Source organism: Hemicordylus capensis, chromosome 3 (genome assembly GCF_027244095.1).
Source record: "Hemicordylus capensis ecotype Gifberg chromosome 3, rHemCap1.1.pri, whole genome shotgun sequence".
In the NCBI taxonomy this organism is placed as follows: Eukaryota; Metazoa; Chordata; class Lepidosauria; order Squamata; family Cordylidae; genus Hemicordylus; species Hemicordylus capensis.
In genome coordinates, this window is record NC_069659.1 from 105372230 (window position 1) to 105393133 (window position 20904).

The 20904-nt window shown below is 43.3% G+C and overlaps 1 protein-coding gene across 19 annotated transcripts in view; it reads left to right on the plus strand.

Annotated features, from left to right (window-relative positions):
- Positions 1-20904, plus strand: part of DMD (dystrophin) — a 1901967-nt gene that overhangs the window by 1257528 nt on the left and 623535 nt on the right. For all 19 annotated transcript variants that reach the window (XR_008319265.1, XM_053308495.1, XM_053308494.1 and 16 more), the window contains one exon: positions 6750-6914. Coding sequence is in view for 17 of the 19 variants with exons in the window: in XM_053308495.1 (XP_053164470.1) it covers positions 6750-6914 (165 nt within the window). In the remaining 2 variants the exon portion in view is untranslated. The remainder of the gene's footprint in view (positions 1-6749; positions 6915-20904) is intronic.

The window sequence follows — 20904 nt, forward strand, 5'->3', positions numbered from 1 at the left end:
TTGCAGAATCACACTGTTTCTAGATAGGCTCTTAGGCAGCGCTTGGGAGGAGGCAGCTGTTGTGGTGCACGTCGGCACCAGCGATGTGGGAAATGTAGTCAGGAGGTCCTGGAAGCCAAATATAGGCTGATAGGTAGCATTTTGAAGTCCAGGACCCCCAAGGTGGCATTCTCAGATATGCTACCTGTTCCACGCACAGGTACAGTGAGACAGGCAGAGCTGAGGGGTTTCAGAGCATGGATGAGATGTTGGTGCCGGGAGGAGGGGTTTAGATTTATTAGCCACTGTGATACATTTTGGCACAGGCAAGGCCTATACAGAAGGGATAGGCTGCACTTGAACCAAGATGGAATCAGACTGCTGGTGCTTAAAATCAAAAAGGTTGCAGAGCAGCTTTTAAAATGATGTGTGGGGAATAGCTGACAGGAGCTGGACAGTATCCAGTTTGGCAAATGCCATCCTTTAAAGTGCAAGGGTGCAGAGGATTCAGATAAAACAGAAGGGGACAGAGCAGAACCACATAAAGAGCAGACAGAAGGCTGTGCCAGCTGGTCAAAGAGTCATTAGAAAGATAGCAGACACCAGGGAAGAGATTCAGCATATAGGTGCTTATATGACAATGCCAGAAGCCTCTGAACCAAGATGGGTTTGTTGGAGTGCTTGGTTACTAACACAGAAATAGATATAGTGGGCATAACAGAAACCTGGTAGAACAGTGAGAACCAGTGGGACACTGTTATCCCTGGATATAAACGCTATAGAAAGGAAAGGGAGGGGCACCTTGGAGGTGGAGTAGCACTGTATGCTAAATAAGGGATGGAAGGGTGACAATACAAGGCCTGAAAGGAAATGTGCTATTGGGGAGATGCTATCGCCCTCTGGATAAAAATGCTGACAGTGACTAGGAGTTGCAGGAGGAAATCAAGGAGGCGTCAAGAAGAGGCAGGGCTGTAATCATGGGTGACTTCAATTACCCACACATAGATTCACAGTCAGGTCATGATAAAGCATTCAGATTTCTAGATACACTGAATGACTGTACCCTAGAACAATTGGTCTTGGAACCAACCAAAGAGAAGGGAGTGGGACCCAGGACCTGGTGCGTGATGTCAGTGTCATCGACCCTTTAGGGAACAGTGACCATAGTGCGATCAAATTCAGCATACATGTGTGGAGAGAATCACAAAAGAAGTCTAACACAGACACTTTGAATTTCCAAAGAGGAAACTTCTCCAAAATGAGGAGTGTGGTGAAAAAAAAGCTCAAAGAGAAAATCAGGAGAGTCACTTCGCTCCAGAATGCATGGAGTTTACTCAGACCCACAGTACTAGAAGCCCAGTTAGAGTGTATTCCCAAAAAGAGGAAAGATACCACAAAGTCCAGGAGGATTTTGAATTTCAAAGTTTACAGAAGAATTTTGGCTCTAAGTATGGGCATCAAATTTGCTACAATCCGTATCTCTAAATATTGTATAGTTACAAGGGCAGCTTCAGAGGGGATGGGAGGGGTCCTCCCCGAAAAGTGGCTTGCTCCCTACCACTCCCCCCCAATTTCTATTTCAGAAATCTAATAAGTGTGATACAGCTCACCCACCCATTAATGCACTTGCCCCCCTTTCAGTATTTTTCTGGTGTCACCACTGGAGAGTTAGCATTCAAAATTATGACCAGATGGCATGATACTCACCCAGTAAAGATGAATCTTATATTGTGTGAAATTAGACCAAGTTACACACAGACATTGACTTAATATGTACAGGAAGTGGGTGTATTTGTAACTGTTTTCATTTTCTCAGCCATGCCGTGCTATGAGTGAAAGTGATTATATTGTATATATATTATATTAAGGCAAAACGAGAGAGTGAGAGAGGAATATGACTCACTTGTCATATTTTATCACATATGCTAGTTAGAAAGAATAGCAAGAAAAACAATATATTTGCAAAATGAGATTTATAAAAATTATTAACTTTCCCTAATGAACAGAGTTTTCCTTATTATTCAGGTTGGTTTCTAAACAAATTTGTATCTGCACTGATTACATCAGTTTGGGTGTGCACGAAACCGATTTCCCCAGTTTGGTTCAAGTCCTGACCAGACTCAAACCGGACCCGGCATGTTTGGTTTTGGCACCCTGAACTAGAACTGTCTTGGCTCGAGTTTGATGCAATTTGGGGGTTCTAAGTTTTTAAAAAGTGTTGTTAATTCTTACCTGGCCTCTAGAGGGTGCTGCCGTGGCCACGGGGAGATCTCAGAAGGTCCCCCTTTCCGCGCCCCACCTCCAGTCTTCTTCAGGCCATTAAGTCCTGTTTGAGACCCTCTCCTGGCTCGCGGTGGCCATTTTGAAGGCTGCCACGCATGCGTAGTAGCTATTTGCGTGCCTGAGTCATGACTATGCATATGCAAATGTCCCAACAAACTGTGCATGTCAGTAGCAAACACACACTTGAGAATTCTGTGTCTGCTCATTGCATGAAAATCAGACTGAACTGAAGTATATTCAGATATTTTATTTTTCAGTGTGATCTTTTTATAACTGAATCATGCAATGTGTCAAATAATTGACTTATTTAGAATAAGTTACCATGTTTCTGGTATACTTGAAGAATCTGTCTTTCTGTACTCACTGGTTTGCACTGTGTATGCATTACCTTTACAAGATTTCATTATGTGGTGAGCAATTTGGTCACTGAAGAGTACCTTTTGGAATAACCTTCTGTTTAGAATGGTCAAAGCTTGCAACATCATTGGAATTATTTCCTGTGCAATAAGTTCCCAATCCCCTTTTAAAAACTAAAGCTTTAAAGCTTCATTTTACCCCTCTGATTTAATAACAATCGTTGCACTCTAGTATATTGTTCACAACTAAGCCCCACTGTCTGCTAAGCAAGTCAGAGCGCATGATCACAACGTGTCAGGAACACAGGAGCATAGGAAGTTGCAGAGGCGCTCTTACCCTGGTGCACCTCAGGGAAGCTGCCATGTATTCATTGGTCCATCTAGCTCAGTATTGTCTACACAGACTGGCAGTGGCTTCTCCAAGGTTATAGGCAGGAGTCTCTCTCAGCCCTGTCTTGGAAATGCCAGGGATGTAACCTGGAACCTTCTGCATGCAAGCATGCAGATGGTCTTCCCATAGCTTCTCATATGGAATTGTCTGTCAATAAGGAATTGTTAGTTCCATAGCTGACAATAGGAACACGTTTTGCTTTTTGTCTGATGATTGTGAACATTTTCTCTTTTAGGTTATCATGCAGTAGGAAATAAAAAGACAAAAGAATGTTTTCAGAGCAGCTATTTATCATAAGGCTAGCATTTGGAAATTATGCTAACTTGAACTCAACGCATATTAGGCTATATTTATGGTATTTTGCCAAAAGCAGTAAAGCAGCAAACATGTCCAAGTATAAATAAAAGGATCACCTTTTATAAACACCAAGTATAAATAAAAGCATCACCAAAGTCACTTTAAAAGTACAGTACAATAAAATCCTTCAGATTTGCCATTTCTGTCTGTGTTCCTATAAAAAGATTTCCCAAGGGGTATCAGAATTTTGTCTTCTTCAGCGTCTGATGTGGAGGTGTCCAGTGACTCCTCTTGTGTGGTTAGGTTGGATCAGTTCCAGTTTGTGACTCCTGAGGATGTGGACAAGCTGATTGGAATGGTGCGGCTTACCACCTGTTCTCTTGACCCTTGCCCGACATGGCTTATACTATCCAGTGGGGGAGGGGGGTGGTTGAAGAGGACCTGGTAGAGTTTATAAATGTTTCTCTGAGGGTCATAAGGAGGCAATTATTAGACCACTTCTGAAGAAGCCTACCTTGGATCGTTCAGAGTTGAGCAACTACAGGCCTGTCTCCAACCTTCCATGACTGGACAAGGTAATTGAGAGGGTGGTGGCTTCCCAGCTCCTGACAGTCTTGGTGGAAACCGATTATCTAGACCCATTTCAGACTGCCTTTTCGGGTGTGCTGTGGGGTGGAGACTGCCTTGGTCGGCCTGATGAATGTTCTCCAATTGGGAATTGACAGAGGAGGTGTGACTCTGTTGGCCCTTTTGGACCTCTGACCATAGTATCCTTCTAGAGTGTCTGAGGGGGTTGTGAGTGGGAGGCACTGCTTTGCGGTGGTTCCGCTCCTACCTCTCGGGCAGGTTCCAGATGGTGTCCTATTTTTCACTTTTAATAGTAACCCCTTGTAGATGCTGCTGTCACAACTTCTGTTTTTACCTTCAGATAGAGTCTAGGCCAAAAGGGTGAACATATTCTATACCCCACAATAATCCCATAGGTTAACTCTCTAATAGGCCCTAAACTAGCATCTCCATTTAGCTGCAGAGCTAGGGGAATGGTTAAAGTCAACCATTCAACCATGAAACTCCCTGGGTGACTCTGGGCCAGTCATGTATCTCTCAGCCTAACCTACGTCACAGGATTGTTGTGAAGATAAAAATAACCATGGACTCTGCTATGAGCTCCTTGGAGGAAGAGCGGGATATACATGTAAAAATAAATAAAATACAAATAAAAAATAAAGTCGTGGAGACTCACCTGTGTTGGGCCTCTGCCAATTTCCTTTCTTACTTCCAAGTTCACCCAGCAGTTGGGCTGAACCAATGATGAAGCTTCTTCTCTTTTGCTGTGCTTAGACCCATTTATGAGAGGAGAGCTGGTCTTGTGGTAGCAAGCATGGTTTGTCCCCTTAGTTAAGCAGGGTCTGCCCTGATTGCGTATGAATGGGAATTGAGCACCCTCCCTTTTTACTGCACCTTTAGTCTGGCTGTTTTCCAGTTTTATTACTCAGGCTTTTATGTATTTCTGTCTTCTCATGTCTTCTAACTTTATTATATCCATTTTTATGCCCCCTTTTTAATGCCTTTCATGAGTTTTTATGACTTTTACTATTTCTCAGGCTTTTATGCCCTCATGCTTTTGGTGTATTAGCTACTACTAGTCAACCCCTCACGGAGCATCTGTGTGGCGCTTTGGGGCCACCTGTTCCCCCTCCCTCTTACTCCTGCCCCGGTTTCTCCTCTCTTCCCCTTCCGTATGGCCTGCGATCTCCAGCCCTCCTCCCCTCCCATTCCTCCCCCCACACAAAGCCGAGGCGGGCAGCCAAGAAGGGCCCCACTGCCACCGTTTTTACTCCTGCCCACCCGCTGCCTGCCGCCGCCTTTCTCTTCCCCCACCCACTGCCCCCGCCGCCTTTCTCTCCCCCTCCTGCTGCCTCCGCTGCCTTTCACTCGCCCGCCCGCCACTGCCTTTCTCTCACCCGCCACCTTTCTCTCCGCCCGCTGCCGCTTTTCTCTCCGTCTGCCCGCTGCCCGCCGCTGCCTTTCTCTCCGTTCGCCTACTGCCCACCACCGCCTTTCTCTCACCCCTCTGGCACCAGGCTAGGGCCAGTCCTTCCCACTGCCTCCCACCTTCCAGCCCAGGCTGCAGCAGAGATGGCCCCTCCTCACAACAGCCGGGCCAACGCCCAGCCAATCAGGCACCTCCGGCCAAACAGAGCTCAGCCAATCAGGTGCCTCCCTCGGATGGCACGCATTGCCTTGCCACATCTCCACACTGGCTGGCTAAGAGAATTGATTATCAAGATTTTTAGTATTTTTAATCCTTTATTATTAATATGTACCATTCTATATGTAATCACCTTTTATCTACTCTCACTTTTAATATGTAATCACCCTTATACTTTATGCTGGTCTATGACCATAATAAAGATTGATTGATTGGTGTCAACATGTGAGCACTGTAAGACATTCCCCTTAGGGGATGGAGCCACTCTGGGAAGAGCATCTAGGTTCCAAGTTTCCTCCCTGGGATCTCCAAGATAGGGCTGACAGAGATTCCTTCCTGCAGCCTTGGAGAAGCCACTGCCAGTCTGTGTAGACTATACTGAGCTAGATAGACCAATGGTCTGACTCAGTACATGGCAGTTTCCTATGTTCCTAGACAGATAAAGATTGAAGTCCCTGCTCCATAAGCCAGATCAATTAGAAGTGTGGTTAATAGTTGTATCCTGTTTGATTGTTGCTCTGTTTATTTTCTCCACTGCTCCCACTGAGGATACAATTTCTTTACAATATTATATGAGCTAATCCCCCTTTTAAGCACAATCCTATGAATGCCTGTCATCCATCTATAAATTCAATGAAAATCAATGAAGTTTAGTACCTTAATTCAGGAATTAATGGCCAAACTAATGTGATCTTAAATGCATTATAATCTACATAGGGACTTATTTCCCCTTTTAAAATATCAGGGACTCAGGGGACCCAGTTCAGATTGGGACCATGATGTGGAGCCCTTTACTCGCTCCTCTTGAACTGGGGTTAAAATTTTGGGACTTAAATAGCTGCTTTGAGGGTGATTTTCAGTGGGAAAATTGCACGGAGATAAAGGTTTAAGTAGCTCCTACCTCCTCCCTGAAGTCCTGATCCAGACTGGGCCCATGCAGATGCTATTTTAAGGGGAAATAAGCCACTAACTAAACAATGGCACATTTAATGTCAAATCTAGTTTGACCCTACATCTCTTTGAAATCAGTAAAACTTGGGAATACAGTACCTAGCTATCTCTTGATTGCATCTATTTCTATTCTGTTATTAAATATTTTGAGATTATTATTCTCCTGTTTAATGTTTACATTTCTACATATTTTGAAAAGGAAAAGGTTCATTGACATGTTGCTATATTTGTGGCAGAACTGCTGTTTTATCTTACAGAATGCATTTCTTATATCTTTAAGGTATCCAAAGATCTCCCTGAAAAACAAAAAGAAATTGAACATCTGATACATAACTTGATCCAATTTGAGCAACAGTTAAGCCAAATAAAGTTGTGGCTTTCTCCTGTTAAAGATCAGTTGGAACTTTACAACCAAGTTGGCCAACCTGGAGCTTTTGACATTAAGGTATTTTCTTTAAGTATTAGTAGTATTTAGCTATTAGAGAAAATATGTTTGGATTACAATTTTTCCATGTTATGAGTGTGAGAATGACATTAATGGTCACCTCTTATGCTTTACACAAGCCCAGTGATAGTTTGAAATGTGTGTGAATTATTTGTATGACCAATAAGAACATAAAACAATTACTACAAAGAAAACAAACAAAAAATAGAACAATGCAACCATAAGACATCTTTTTAAAAATAATATTTTAGGGCTTGGTAACTCTACCACTTTGTATTTTTTGCTGTAGAAGTGAAAAACAACCAAATTCAGTTTCAAATCCAGAGAAAGAACAATAATAAGTGCATTCCACTTGTGTTAAATTGTCAAACAGATTCACTGAGAGGGTGGGGAACATAAACCAAAATCCAGTTGTGATAAAAAGCTTTCTTTTAAACCTTTATTTTAAATAAATGGACTTGTAAATACATTTGAACACTTTAAACTAGGGATGTGTGAGCCGGATCAATTTGAACTATGGTTCAAATCAAACTGGTCCGGTTCAGGTGGTCCAAGTTCAGACCGGACTAGCCCTGAGAACAAGTTTGTGGACCAGTTTGGGGGTATACTTGTAAAGGGGAATCCAACGAGAATATCCCCATTTCCTTTTGTACTCCATTCCATGATGCACACTTTCTCTTTTCTTTTTCAAACTCTCTCCATCTCCCTTTTTGCTCTCTCTGCACTCATAACAAATGCGCACACACACTCTCTCTCATTTCCTCTTTCACTCTCGGCTCAATGACCTCTGTAGCTCCATACATGGATCCTTCCACAGTAACTTTTTCCAGTGTCTCCTCTCCCCCAATCTCTTAGCACATTTATCTCCTTGCACTACATCCTCCACACCTGTTGTCCCAATTTTTCTGTTTCCGTACTTGCAAGTATTTTTACAGCTCCATGTGTCATACCCCCTCATTTTTTCTCTGTACCCTGTTATGTACTACCATATCACCCCATCTCCCTATCTTTTTTGTGCCTACACCAAAGATCATTTTGGATTCTCACTTCAGTTTTTCCTCTCCCAATAAATATCTCTTCACCCCATATGATCCCCCTTTCTCTCAGCAACTCGTAACTCGCACTCTTCTTTCTGTACTCTCAGTTCTTATTTTTCTTATTTCATATTTTTCTACTTATTTTTATCTTCTGCTTTCACTATTCTTCATAGTCAGCCTTAATGTCCACTGCTTGCTGTGTTTGATGCAACTGTATACAAGACTCCATCGTGTATTTATAAATCCAGGGAGATAATACCTTTGGTGGGCCTTTAATGTTCCCACAAAGATGTAGAAAAAGCCAGAAACAACTAATATTTATGGAATTTCCCCCAAGAGGCTGCAGGCAGACAGTGAAGAGGAACTGGAATAAGCTCACAGATTTTATGTTGTGAAAGCTTGTCCTAAGTGGTGTGAATGCAAGGGCTTTGGAAACAGTAACAAGGATAAAGAGAGGAACAGAACCTTGGCAGGATCCTTGTATCTTCTCCCATGACTTTAAGTGTATCCACAGCTTCTAATTCTGATCCAGCTTGAGCTGGCTAGTATTTGTTCCTAAGAGATTTCCTCTTACATTTGACAGAAATTGAAAGGTGGGATAAAAATACATTAAATAAATAAATGAGGGCAAAGCTCAACTTTGTGGGTAAGTTTCAGCACAAATTAAGCAATCTGGTCTCTCTTTGATATTGATCTAAAATGCATGCTTATCTCTTTCTCTTTGAAATCAATGGGGTTTCAGAATGCTTGGATTTGCTTGCATTTGCTCTCTTTGACTAACAATGGGGAAGGGCTGCTCTTGTGGAGCAACACTCTGTGTGCCATGATGGCTACAAAAGATAATAGAATGATGCTGCAAATGCCACATCACTTAACACTCTTTTTAGGAATTAAATTTGAAGTCCTGGAATGCATGCAAGCAAGCAAGCAACAACAAATATTTATATCCTGCTTTTCAACAAAAGTTTCCAAAGCGATTTACAGAGAGAAATAGTAAATACATAAATAAGATGGCTCCCTGTCCCCAAAGGGCTTACAGTCTAAAACGAAACATAAGACAGACACCAGCAATAGTCACTGGATGTACTATGCTGGGCGTGGATAGGGTCAGTTGCTCTCCCACTGCTCAATAAAGAGAATCACCACATTTAAAAGGTGCCCTTTTCCCCATTAGCAGGGGTTTGGCAGTCTCCCTTTCTCTGAGTTTATCCATGTAGTGCATAGAATTTTTTATCTATAGAAAGTCCCCCGCCCTGCTGGAACCTATAAATAAAAATGACTTTCACTTCCTGGAGCGCTCCCCATGAAAAAGAATTACAATAATTGCGTATCGCTGCAAATGCTCACTGAAAAGCATCTACCTAAATTACCTTTATTTTCTGGTCTCTGTTGTAATGGGTATGATTTACAGTTACTGAGCAGAGAAAGAAAGGTGTTGATCTCTATAGGATGATTTTGGATACAAGAAAAAAGAAGCCATGTTCATGTACAAAATTGTCCGTTCATTCATTTAGGTTAATTCATATGTCATGTGGTTTAATAGAGAATCATTAAAAAAGCTTGTTATTATAGTTGTTCTAATCCATACATAACTAGTCCATCTTTAAGTCGTCTGAAGAAAAGGGATATTTTCCAACATATATTTTCCATTGATGCACGTAAACAATGTACTTAGTCTAGTCTAATCTGTGTTGTTGCATGGCCCAAAGAAGAAATAGCAGAAAAATCAATATATTCTATTTTCATAGATGCTTGTTAGAGGTAGTTTAGGTTTTTTTCATGTTGCTAGCATCCAAGTCCTAAACACATTATTTGGCAGTAAATCCATTTAATTTCTATGCATTTCATTTGCCTGCTACCACTGCTCATGAGCATTTATATACTCACATTTGCTAGGTAGTGTGTCAATATATGAATTTCAGAAATAGTATAAAGTTAGTCCCTTTGGCATGAGGTATCAAAACGTGAAAATTAAATTATTGGCTTCATGTTCACCAATCTCCGTGCTTAGCCATACCCTTTGGACGTGTTCCTACAAGGTATTATTCCATTTTTTACTTCCAATCCCACTAATACACAGAAAAGAATCTTAGTCTAGAAAATGCTCTTCTTCTCATTCATTCATTCATTCAATTTCTATACCGCCCTTCCAAAAATGGTTCAGGGTGGTTTACACAGAAAAACAACAAATAAATAAGATGGACCCCTGTCCCCAAAGGGCTCACAGTCTAAAAAGAAACATAAGATTGAAACCAGCAACAGTCACTGGAGATACCATGCTGGGGGTGGATAGGGCCAGTTACTCTCCCCCTGCTAAATAAAGAGAATCACCACATTAAAAGGGGTGCCTTTGCACAGCTTTGGCTAGTGTGCCAGCTGCGTCCCTTTCTCAAGAAGGCAGATCTGGCCACGGTTACCCATGCCTTGGTCACATCATGGCTGAATTACTGTAACGTGCTCTACATGGGGCTGCCCTTGAAGAATATCCGGAAGCTGCAGCTAGTGCAAAACGCGGCAGCTAGGGTTTTATCCAGAGCTGCCCGGTGGGAGCACATCACACCCATTTTGAAAGAGCTGCACTGGCTGCCAGTTCGTTTCCGGGTCCAATTCAAGGTGCTGGTTTTGACCTTTAAAGCCCTTAACGATTTGGGCCCGGGGTATCTGAGGGACCGCCTGCTCCCAAAAGTTGCTGCCCGCTTGACAAGGTCATCTGAGGGGGCTCTGCTCCGAGTGCCTACAATGAAGGAGGCTCGGCTGTTGTGCACTCGGGACAGGGCCTTCTCTGTTGCTGCCCCCAGACTTTGGAATGCTCTTCCAGTGGCCATTCGCTCCTCAGACTCCATCACAGTTTTTAGAAAGCTTCTTAAATCTTGGCTTTTTACCCAGACTTTTACATGACTGTTTCTATTGCCTCTTCTGTGTTTTTTTACTTATTTATAGTGTTTATGCTTGTATTTTATAGTTTTTAAATTAGATTTGTTTTATATTTTTAGCTTAATATTTCAATTGTCATTTTTATTGAATGTTTTTTAACTTTTGTAAACTGCCTTGGGGTTGTTTTTAATGAAAGGCAGTATATAAATTCAAATAAATGAATGAATGAATGAATGGTGCCTCTTTGCCATGTTAGCAGGGGCAATTGTCTTAATGAGAGTAGATATTGAGAGATTATTACCTATCCTTATCATCCTGCATTCAAATATGTCCCTGACAGCGCCACAACAACATCCAGTGTCAATAAGTAATCTCAACATCATTCTAACTTCACTGTTCTTCTTAAATGTATGGGGAGGCATCTCAAACCACGGCCTCTAGAAGACTTATTCGCTGCACTATTATAGCAGCTCTCTGGCAGAGTAATGCCAGTATAGTTATGATGAGTTGTTTCAACGTTCTGTCATTATAAGCCTAAAGTTGTGCTGTCGAGTCAGTGTTGACTCCTGGCGACCACAGAGCCATGAGGTTTTCTTTGTTAAAATACAGGAGGGGGGTTACCATTGTCACCTCCCACACAGTATGAGAGGATGCCTTTCAGCATCTTCCTATATTGCTGCTCCCTGATATAGGTGTTTCCCATAGTCTGGGGAACATACCAGCAGGGATTCGAACCAGCAACCTCTTGCTTCCTAGACAAGTTACTTCCCCGCTGCGCCATTAGGTTGAAACCATCTATCAAATCTGCCTGACAGTTTGCAGACATCAGCTAGGTGACAAGAGGTATCACCCCTCAATTTGGTTGAGATCCATTGAAAAATGGCTTATATAGCAGTTTAAGAAATAACTTATGAGAAAAGGGGTTTTAAGTGTGACCAGTGTTCCCTCTAACCAAGATTTCCAGATGTTGTTGACTACAACTCCCAGTATCCCCAGCTGCATTAGCCTTTGCTTGGAGATTGTGGGAGTTGTAGTCAACAACATCTGAGAATCCCTGTTAGAGGGAACACTGGCGGTGGATACCATTTTTCACCACAGATAACAAACTTCTTAAAATTATCCAGACCAGGGCTGGAAAGGTGACATTTTGATGAAGTGCTTTGCCTTGTAGAGATGCATCAGGCAGAAATTCAACAAGAAGTGATTGGGATGCTGCAGCTTTTGAATTTCTTCCTGGATATATCCCACCCCAGCCCAGTTTCCAGCTAAATGTCCAAAGCAAAGTATGGGTGGAAGAAGCCTCATTTCTATAGCCAGCATACTTAAAAGTAGTACAGGAGTACCTCATTATTCATGGGGATTCTGTTCCTCGCCTACTACCACAAGTAACGATCCATGAGTAATGAGGCCTTAGGTCTATGGGGAAAGAAAGATTAGGTTCCAAGGTGAAGGGAAAAAAATTAAAGCCCCCAAACAGCCCCCAAATGACTCCAGAATGGGCCAGAATTTACTCTGGCATGCTCCACGTGCTCTGGATTGCCCCCCCCCCAACTGCAAAAAAATCACAGTAAAAAGTCTGCCCCCCCAAAAAAATGAGTGACAAGATGGCTCCTCCTGTCTCTTCTTGGCTTCCTGGAGACAAAACGATGGGCGGAAGTGACTTCCGCGGTCACTTCCAGCCCTCTGGGAACTGTGGATACATGGGTTTTGACCTGTTTGTATCTGCAGATACTGGAAACAGGTGTCAATAAGACACCCAGTGGATATGTGGAACTGTGAATAGCAGTTTCACGAATAATGAGGTTCTCCTGTACAGTCTTTACAGCTAATGTGGCATGAAAGTTAAAATGGGTACCTTAACTAGCAACTAGTCTTATCTTTGCTGTGCTGAAGATAGGTATGTGCACGAACTAGTTTGGTACCTTCTTAGAGAAGCGTCAAACTGGTTCGGCGGGGCAGGGAGAGGGTCCCTTAAAAAGCAGGTGAGTAGGTCCTTACCTGTTTCTGTGCCACCCTACCGCTTTTCCAGATGCAGCACTTGCTCTACAAAAGGTGGTGGGATGGCACAGGAGCAGGTAAGGACTTATTTACATGTTTTTAAAGGGAACCTCTCCCTGCCCCAGCTGTGGCTGCCTGTGCCCATTCGGGCTCATCTCTAGCTGCAGCCAGGGGCGTATCTAGGGTGGGGCAGGCAGGGCACATGCCCTGGGCGCCACTTGAAGGGGGCGCCATTTTAATTTTTTTTAAAGAAAATTAAAAATGGCCACTGAAAACAAAATGGCCACTGCACATGCTCAAATGGCTTCTGTGAGGCCCTAGGCCATGCCAGGCCTCACAGAGGCCATCTAAGCATGCACGGTGGCCATTTTGTTTTCAGCGGCCATTTTTTTAAAAAAAATATATTTTTAAAAGTGGCCACCACACATGCTCAAATGGTCACTGCGAGGCCCTAGAGGCCAGTGGGGGAGGGGGAACCTTTGCAGACCCCCCATGGCCTTATGAAGCCCCCTGGAGGGACTACAGGTAAAAAAATAATTAAATATAATATAAGTCACTGTACACATATTCAGTTTGGCACTATGTACAGAGAATCAGGGCTTGTGAATACTGAGCTGAAGATTATTAACTCGGATTGTATTCATTTGCTCTTACTTTGCTTCTTGTGATAAGTGAGTTAAATGTGATGTCTTAATAATGTGGCTATTAATGGTGAGTTTGTCTTTGAATCAGTGTGAAATCCTTAGTATGAAGGCCCACTGGGAGTTTCTTGCTCTCAGTCTCTCATTTTAACTGTCTTTCTGAAATACTAGAATATATTCCAAGTAGTGACACAGTTTACTCTGCATATCCTTTAATTATTTTCAGAGTATCTGAGAAAAGTCAAATTCTCCATTTATTTTTAAAACTTGCGTAATAGTGATGCTACAATGCATAGTAGAGAATTAGACAGGCACTTCTGTTTAGTTTTCCAAGTACACCTCCACATAGTATTTGGGTATTTCATGAGCCCCAGCATACTGAAATATATAGTTTTCCAGCATTTTTTGGTCTGGCTACATACACTGCTAAATAGTTTTAGAAATATTAAAAGATTAAGGAGCTTGACTTGTATTTTTCAGCTGATATTATGGTAAAGTTATCTGAAAGGAGGGTGTCAGATGTTTGGACAGGGGGTGCAATTTCAGTGCTTGCCCTAGGCGCTATTTTCCCTAGATGCGCCTCTGGCTGCAGCACCACTCAGATAATGGCCAAACAGGGTCACTAAACAGCCCAGTTATGGAAGGTATTTTGTGGAACCAATAGGGCTTGGCTGGTCCTGTATAGGTGTTGCTTCAGCTTGGTTCCAGTCAGTGTTCACTCTAACAGGGATTCTCAGATATTTTTCACTACAACTCCCAGAATCCCCAGCTGTAGTGTCCTTTGGCTGAGGATTATGGAAGTTGTAGTCAATAACATCTGAATCCCTGTTAGAAGGAACAGTACTTGGTTCCTCTGCAATTCTCTGAATAGTCACAAAGACAGCCTTCCATTTCTTTCCCAGACTGCTACCTTTGGAAACTCAACTGTCTGCCTGACCTGACTATAAGCCTAACACTGCCTGCCTACTTCAGACCTTGACCTGTAACCCCCTGCTTATTCTGAAACTGACTGAGGCCTGATAGTTCCCAACAAACAATGAGGAAGGAAGCACCAGTGACCTGATGAGGTGAACCTGTTCAGGTCACTGATCTTTCAGTAGCTAATGGTAAATGCTTTCTGGTCTCTCTCTCTCTCTGTGTCTATCTAAAGATCAGGATCTGCACGGGAAGCAAATCCTTGCAATCAGATACAGGTGAAACTCGGAAAATTAGAATATTGTGCAAAAGTCAATTAATTTCAGTAATGCAAATTAAAAGGTGAAACTGATATATGAGACAGATGCATTACATGCAAAGCAAGATAAGTCAAGCCTTAATTTGTTATAATTGTGATGATCATGGCGTACAGCTCATGAAAACCCCAAATCCACAATCTCAGAAAATTAGAATATTACATGGAACCAAGAAGACAAGGATTGAAGAATAGAACAATATCGGACCTCTGAAAAGTATAAGCATGCATATGTATTCAGTACTTGATTTGGGCCCCTTTTGCAGCAATTACTGCCTCAATGCGGCGTGGCATGGATGCTATCAGCCTGTGGCACTGATGAGGTATTATGGAAGACCAGGATGCTTCATTAGCGGCCTTCAGCAATTCTGCATTGTTTGGTCTCATGTCTCTTCATCCTTCTCTTGGCAATGCCCCATAGATTCTCTATGGGGTCAGGTCAGGCGAGTTTGCTGGCCAATCAAGCACAGTACACTGTATACTTTTCAGAGGTCCGATATTGTTCTGTTCTTCAATCCTTGTCTTCTTGGTTCCATGTAATATTCTAATTTTCTGAGATTGTGGATTTGGGGTTTTCATGAGCTGTACGCCATGATCATCACAATTATAACAAATTAAGGGTTGACTTATCTCGCTTTGCATGTAATGCGTCTGTCTCATATATCAGTTTCACCTTTTAATTTGCATTACTGAAATTAATGGACTTTTGCACGATATTCTAATTTTCCGAGTTTCACCTGTATACTACTTTCTGAATATTTCTTGGCCAACTGGTACTACTATAAGACATGCCTAACTTTTTGAATTGAGAATAAAGATGCAAGAATCTTTAACCAGTGGTAACTGAAGATGCAGCTCACTAGTAAAACCGCCAGCAGCTGCTGCACGGCTAGTCGCTGCCCCGAGATTGTGGAATGCGCTCCCTGCTGAGATATGATCCTCCCCATCTCTGGCAATTTTCAAAAAACACCCGAAAACCCATCTTTTTGCCCAAGCTTTCTCAGCTTCCTAATATTTTTGGGTTTTAATTTCTGGTTATTTTTAAATCGTTAAATTGTTTTTAAGTTTTTGTATATGTTTTTACCTATTTTTATGTTATTGTAAACCACCCAGAGACAAAAGTTTGGGGCGGTTTACAAATTTGATTAATAATAATAATAATAATAATAATTAATAATAATAATATTGAGGCAGAGAAGGGAATTAATATCCTTACCTTGAAGTGCCAGTAAGCAGTGGTAGAAGCAGGGGCACCTCAGTGAGTACCATGCAAGCATGTAGCTACTGAATGACTGCACTACAGAGTATCCTCATGTGCAGTGACATGTTGCCTTTGTAACTGAGCCACACAATGTAACTGAGCCACACAATAAACACTGACACAGACTTGAAATAAAAGTAGATCTAGTTTGCAGTCTTTCCACACTAATCCAGGATCAAGCCCTATGGAATCAAAGGGGACCTACTTTTATGTATACAGTAATGCATGAATAAGGTCAGATTACATATATATTTAAAGGTAACTGCAAATCCATGCAAAGATTTGAGGAATCTAGCAATTGCTTAAGGGGGAAAGAAGAAAATAACCATGGAAAAGACTTATTTTTAAAATGTGCAGAAAATGCTGTGATCACAGTGACGTGGCCAGTATGGAGCCCTGCCAGTAATCAGCTGAAGCAGCTGATGTGATTATTTTTACAAGTAATTATACCTTGTAAGGCAGCTTAGGTATTTTAGGAATATCCTCACCACTGTACAGCTAAGCTGTGGTAAAGCCTTGATCAGTGAAATTTATTTGTAGTATATAAGTACTGTTGTGTGAGACTACAGATTTAAAATATACAGAATAAATATCTTACAGAATATGTAACACTGACAAAAGCGAATGACTTTTAAAGCTTTTTTAAAATAAGTGATAAAATAAAGACCTTGATAAATTACAGAGATGAGCATCAAGGGAAGCATCTATCATGTTAATGTGCTAATCACTATTCATATGTTATTTATCACAATATACTTAATTGACAGAAGATTGCTTTTACTTAAAAAGATAAGTGCAAACTAAAACAGTATAAATGAAAACAATTATGAAGAGAGTGATTAGTTTAGTTTCTAGATTTAGGCTGACCACCAAAAGATAAATTAATTTTCCTCTTTCAGATATTCCAATGTACAGGAAAGCTTTTATAGTTTCTTGACCTATCATTTGGCCAAGGTCAAGGTCATACACACGTCCAAATCAGTGGGCAAAGGGCTGGCAGGGAGGTAGGCTTCTGCCTGCCTCCTTGCACATGTGTGATTTTGGGCTCTTTGCTCTGCCACTCTCCCAACACACGATCAGTGACACGACAAGCAGCAGAGCAGGGGGCCAGAGTAGTAAGTCCTCCAGCATCCCTCTGTGCACCATGCCAGGAGTGAGGTGCATTGAGGGATCCTTCCCCAGCTGGGCGCTCTTGCTGTCCGGGTCTTTGTGGGCATGGTCTGCCTGCACACACACAGAGAACCCCAAACCCGGGGTTAAGAGTGCACTTGTGCCCTTAAACCCAGGTTAAACCCTGGGGTAATTTTCAAGGTTTGGGGCTGAGGCAATGCTGGGATTGGGCTCGATACTAGTGTTTCACACAGGAAGCCAACCCCAGGCTTGTCTGGTGAGAACAGCCTCATTCTCTACTAAGTTTTCTGTTCTTGTATTGAATGCCATAAATCTGATGAAATAAAATACAGTATTAATGCTGTTCCTCTTTAGTCGTATCTCAGAAGTATCCTTTAATTGGGCTAGTTTAACCTACACATGCTGAAAGATTATATTTTCGTGTGAGTAATCTGTAACCAAATCCTTGCGCTCTTATGTAAGTTGCTAACCTTTTTCACTTGTAAGTCCTTTCAGTTTGGCCCAGTTCATACATAACACCATACCGGAGTTAAACAGGGAGAGTTTGGAACTCCATTATGTCGAAACGCGTAAAACTGTGGTTTTGAGCCAAAAACAATCTGTGGTTTGGCTCATCAGGCTCCAATTTGAACATTCGGTTAGCACAAAGGTAGCTGCTGAGACCTCCAGTTGGCTGCCACAGTGTTGCGTCCAACTATGGACACTACCATAACTACAGCTTTGTGCCGAATTCCAAATGGCGGTCATAGTGACAGTGGTGCAGACCCTCCCAGGGACGTAGCTGTTCTATGCACACTGTGGCTTTCACTGGCTGCCTTTCAGTGAAACAGCTCCACCCCTCCTGCAACCTATTTAGCTATGTCGCCATGTCCCATTGCAGGCTTGTCATCCTTTCAAGTTGCACAGACACACAGGGGCATTCCCTTTTCCCACTCGATCTCTTGCTTCTATCCCTGGTCAAGCAGGAGGGAAATGAATCAGGGTGACAGGATGGGCACTAAGTGCTTTGCTCCCAGAGAAGGAAGAAACAGTGATGTCTGTTCACAATCACAAACACTCCAGGTGGAAACATAAGCAAGGCACCCTATCACGGGCAGGTGGGGGGGGGGGGTTGCCAAGGGTTTTGTCCAAAAGTCAGCCCCAAGCAGGGATTCAAGAGTAGCCAAATTCTATTTTTTTCACAGAAATGTTGGGGAAGGGGCTCCAGCTCCTTCCCCTTTCACAGAAAGGTTGGGAAAGGGGGAACCAGCTCCTTCCCCTTGTGGGTTAGCAGTCCCTTGGCTTGCTCATTAGAAGGACCGTCTGTGAGCGAAAATTTCAAGTGCACTAGGTGGCACTCTAGTATTTGCCACATATTATCCTATGAGCCGTGCTCTCATGAAAGTGCCAGTCTATCGGGGCTAAGTATCGAGCAAGGATGCTCTATGGAGAAAAGCTGTGGAGACAGTACTTCAGCAAGTGCTGTCACAGTCTTGACAACTGGCACCAAATAGTTGTTAAACCCTGCACCGTGTCAGTCCGTCTGCCCATGTGGATATGAGCAACCTTGCCCATGCCCCCAAACAGTAACCCCACTGCGGGCTGCTAGAAACGGGGCTCACCTCTCCTGTGAATCCACGTGCCAGGCACAATCTGCATATGGCACAATATGGCACATCTGCATACGACACAATGCTGGACTGAAACTGGCAATTTTGAATGGGTTTAAAGGTCCACACATGGGCATGCTCTGACACATGGAGCACCAAAACCCCCTATGGGTGTGCACAAGGCTTCATGGAGTAGGGAGTGTTGAGATGCTTGAGTTAACTCTTTTGCCATTGAGAGTTGGGTGCCCCCTGCAAGTGTGGCACCCTCTGGAGGGATTAGCTCGACCTGTGAGCATGTAGTCTGAAGAGAGGCATGGGACAAACAGGTCTCTCTTGTTTTGCGGTGCCCTGGTCAACCCCAGTAGACTGGCCCTCTCATGGGAAGGATAGCCAACATGAGCAGGGCACTGCATCACTGGAAGGGGAGCAAATGGTTTGGTGGAGGAGTGCTCTTGGCCAGGTTTAAAAGGCAGCCCCAAACAGGAATTCTGGAGCAGCCAAATTCTATCTTTTTAACTGAAAGGTTGGGGAAGGGGCACCAGCCCCTTTCCTTTTTGGTGGTTTGCTCTCCCTAGGCTTACTCATGAGCAAGGTCAGTCACCAGGGTCAGTAGTGATTCAGTGTTAGGAGAGTGCATTGCTTCACTGCTGTGAAGACAGATTTGACTGGCCCAGGATGGACCGCTCGTTCTTGAGAGTGCCAGGCTGTGGGGACACCCCCTTACACCTCATAAGAAGGACCATCCAAGTGGAAAGGAGAGCATTGCCAAGTAAAATTTCTAATGATGCCTGATGGAAAAACATCCCCATCTCCCACAGACTGTTCTCTCATTAGAGTTACAAGCTGTTGGATTTCTATATTGAGCCAGGTTACTGTGTGGAGGAAAGCAGTGGGAGTAGTACCCCAGATATTGCTTTCCTTATCTTGGTGACTGCTGCCAACTTGCTGTCTAAGCATGCCCCCTGCCAGCCCTCCACCCATGTGGACATGTGCACCCTTTCCCATGCCCCCAAAAAGCAATCCCACTGTCCTGGGGCTGCTTGAAAATGTGGGCTCCTCTCTCCTGTGATTCCTTGCACTGGCAGATCTGCATATGGTGCGACGCTGGACTGGACCTTGGAATTCTGAATAGGTTTAAAGATCTGTCCCAATGTCTCCCCCGTCCTTGCACGTGGCCAGGCTATGGCACTTGGAGCATCCAAAAATCTTCTTTGCGTGTGTGCAAGGCTTCACAGGGAATTGTGTGCAGGGGGGAGGGTGCTGTGGAAATTCTATTCTATCTTTACCATGGAGAATTGGGGGCCTCACACAAGTGTGGACTTCTTAGGTGGGCTGGCTCAACTCATGAGCACCCAGTCCATGGGTTGACCAGCAGCATGGTCTCCCCAGAAGACTGGCTTTCTCATGAGAGGGTGAGCCCAACAGCAGTAAACTGCAGGTGGAACAGGATGTTCATTGGATCTGGATGGACTGCTTTGGTGGGGTCACCTCTCACAATATCGTCCTAGGTTGCAATGGGGCAGACGCCCCAGCATTTGCCCTTCCTCATATACATATCCCCTCCTTGGAAGTCTCAATGTTCCCCTTGCCTCCCAGAGAAACAGGGAAATTCCACCACCACCACTCCGGACCCTCCACCCTCAAATTTGTGCTTATGTGGGATTATCAGGGTTCATGGCTCTTTGGGTGACACCAGCGCCATTGTGTCCAGAAAAAGTCCTGGCATGGCATGGCATTTAAAGGGATTTAAATGCCCTTTCTGTGCCAAGGCAGGCAGTGAACTCTGAAAATGCACACTTGCATTCAGCATGCCTTTTTTGGGATCATTGCCAACTGCAGCTGTTCTACTGACATGCCGACACTTTGCCCATAGTCTGGCTGTGGAGTTTGCTGGGATCAGCCTCGGAGGTCATGCAACAGAAAGGGGCACTCCTCTCCCAGAAATGGAGGTTGGCAGGAGCACATCTGTGGTGTGATTTACAGTTTAAAATGGAAACCGTGGGTTCACCAACCTTCAGTTTTGTATGGGCCATTGTGTTTGGCAAAAGTTGTAAGCAAAACCCTTTGATGCCCTGCAGATTTGAAACAGCTTTACAGTCATTGGCTAAGCCCTTTCCTCAGGAGTACCTGTGTCCCTGGTAAATCTAACTCAAGAGAAGAGGGAGGAGTAAGTCTGCCTAGTGAAAGCTGAAAATTCAACACACAATCTTCCTTTGCTCTTGCAGTAG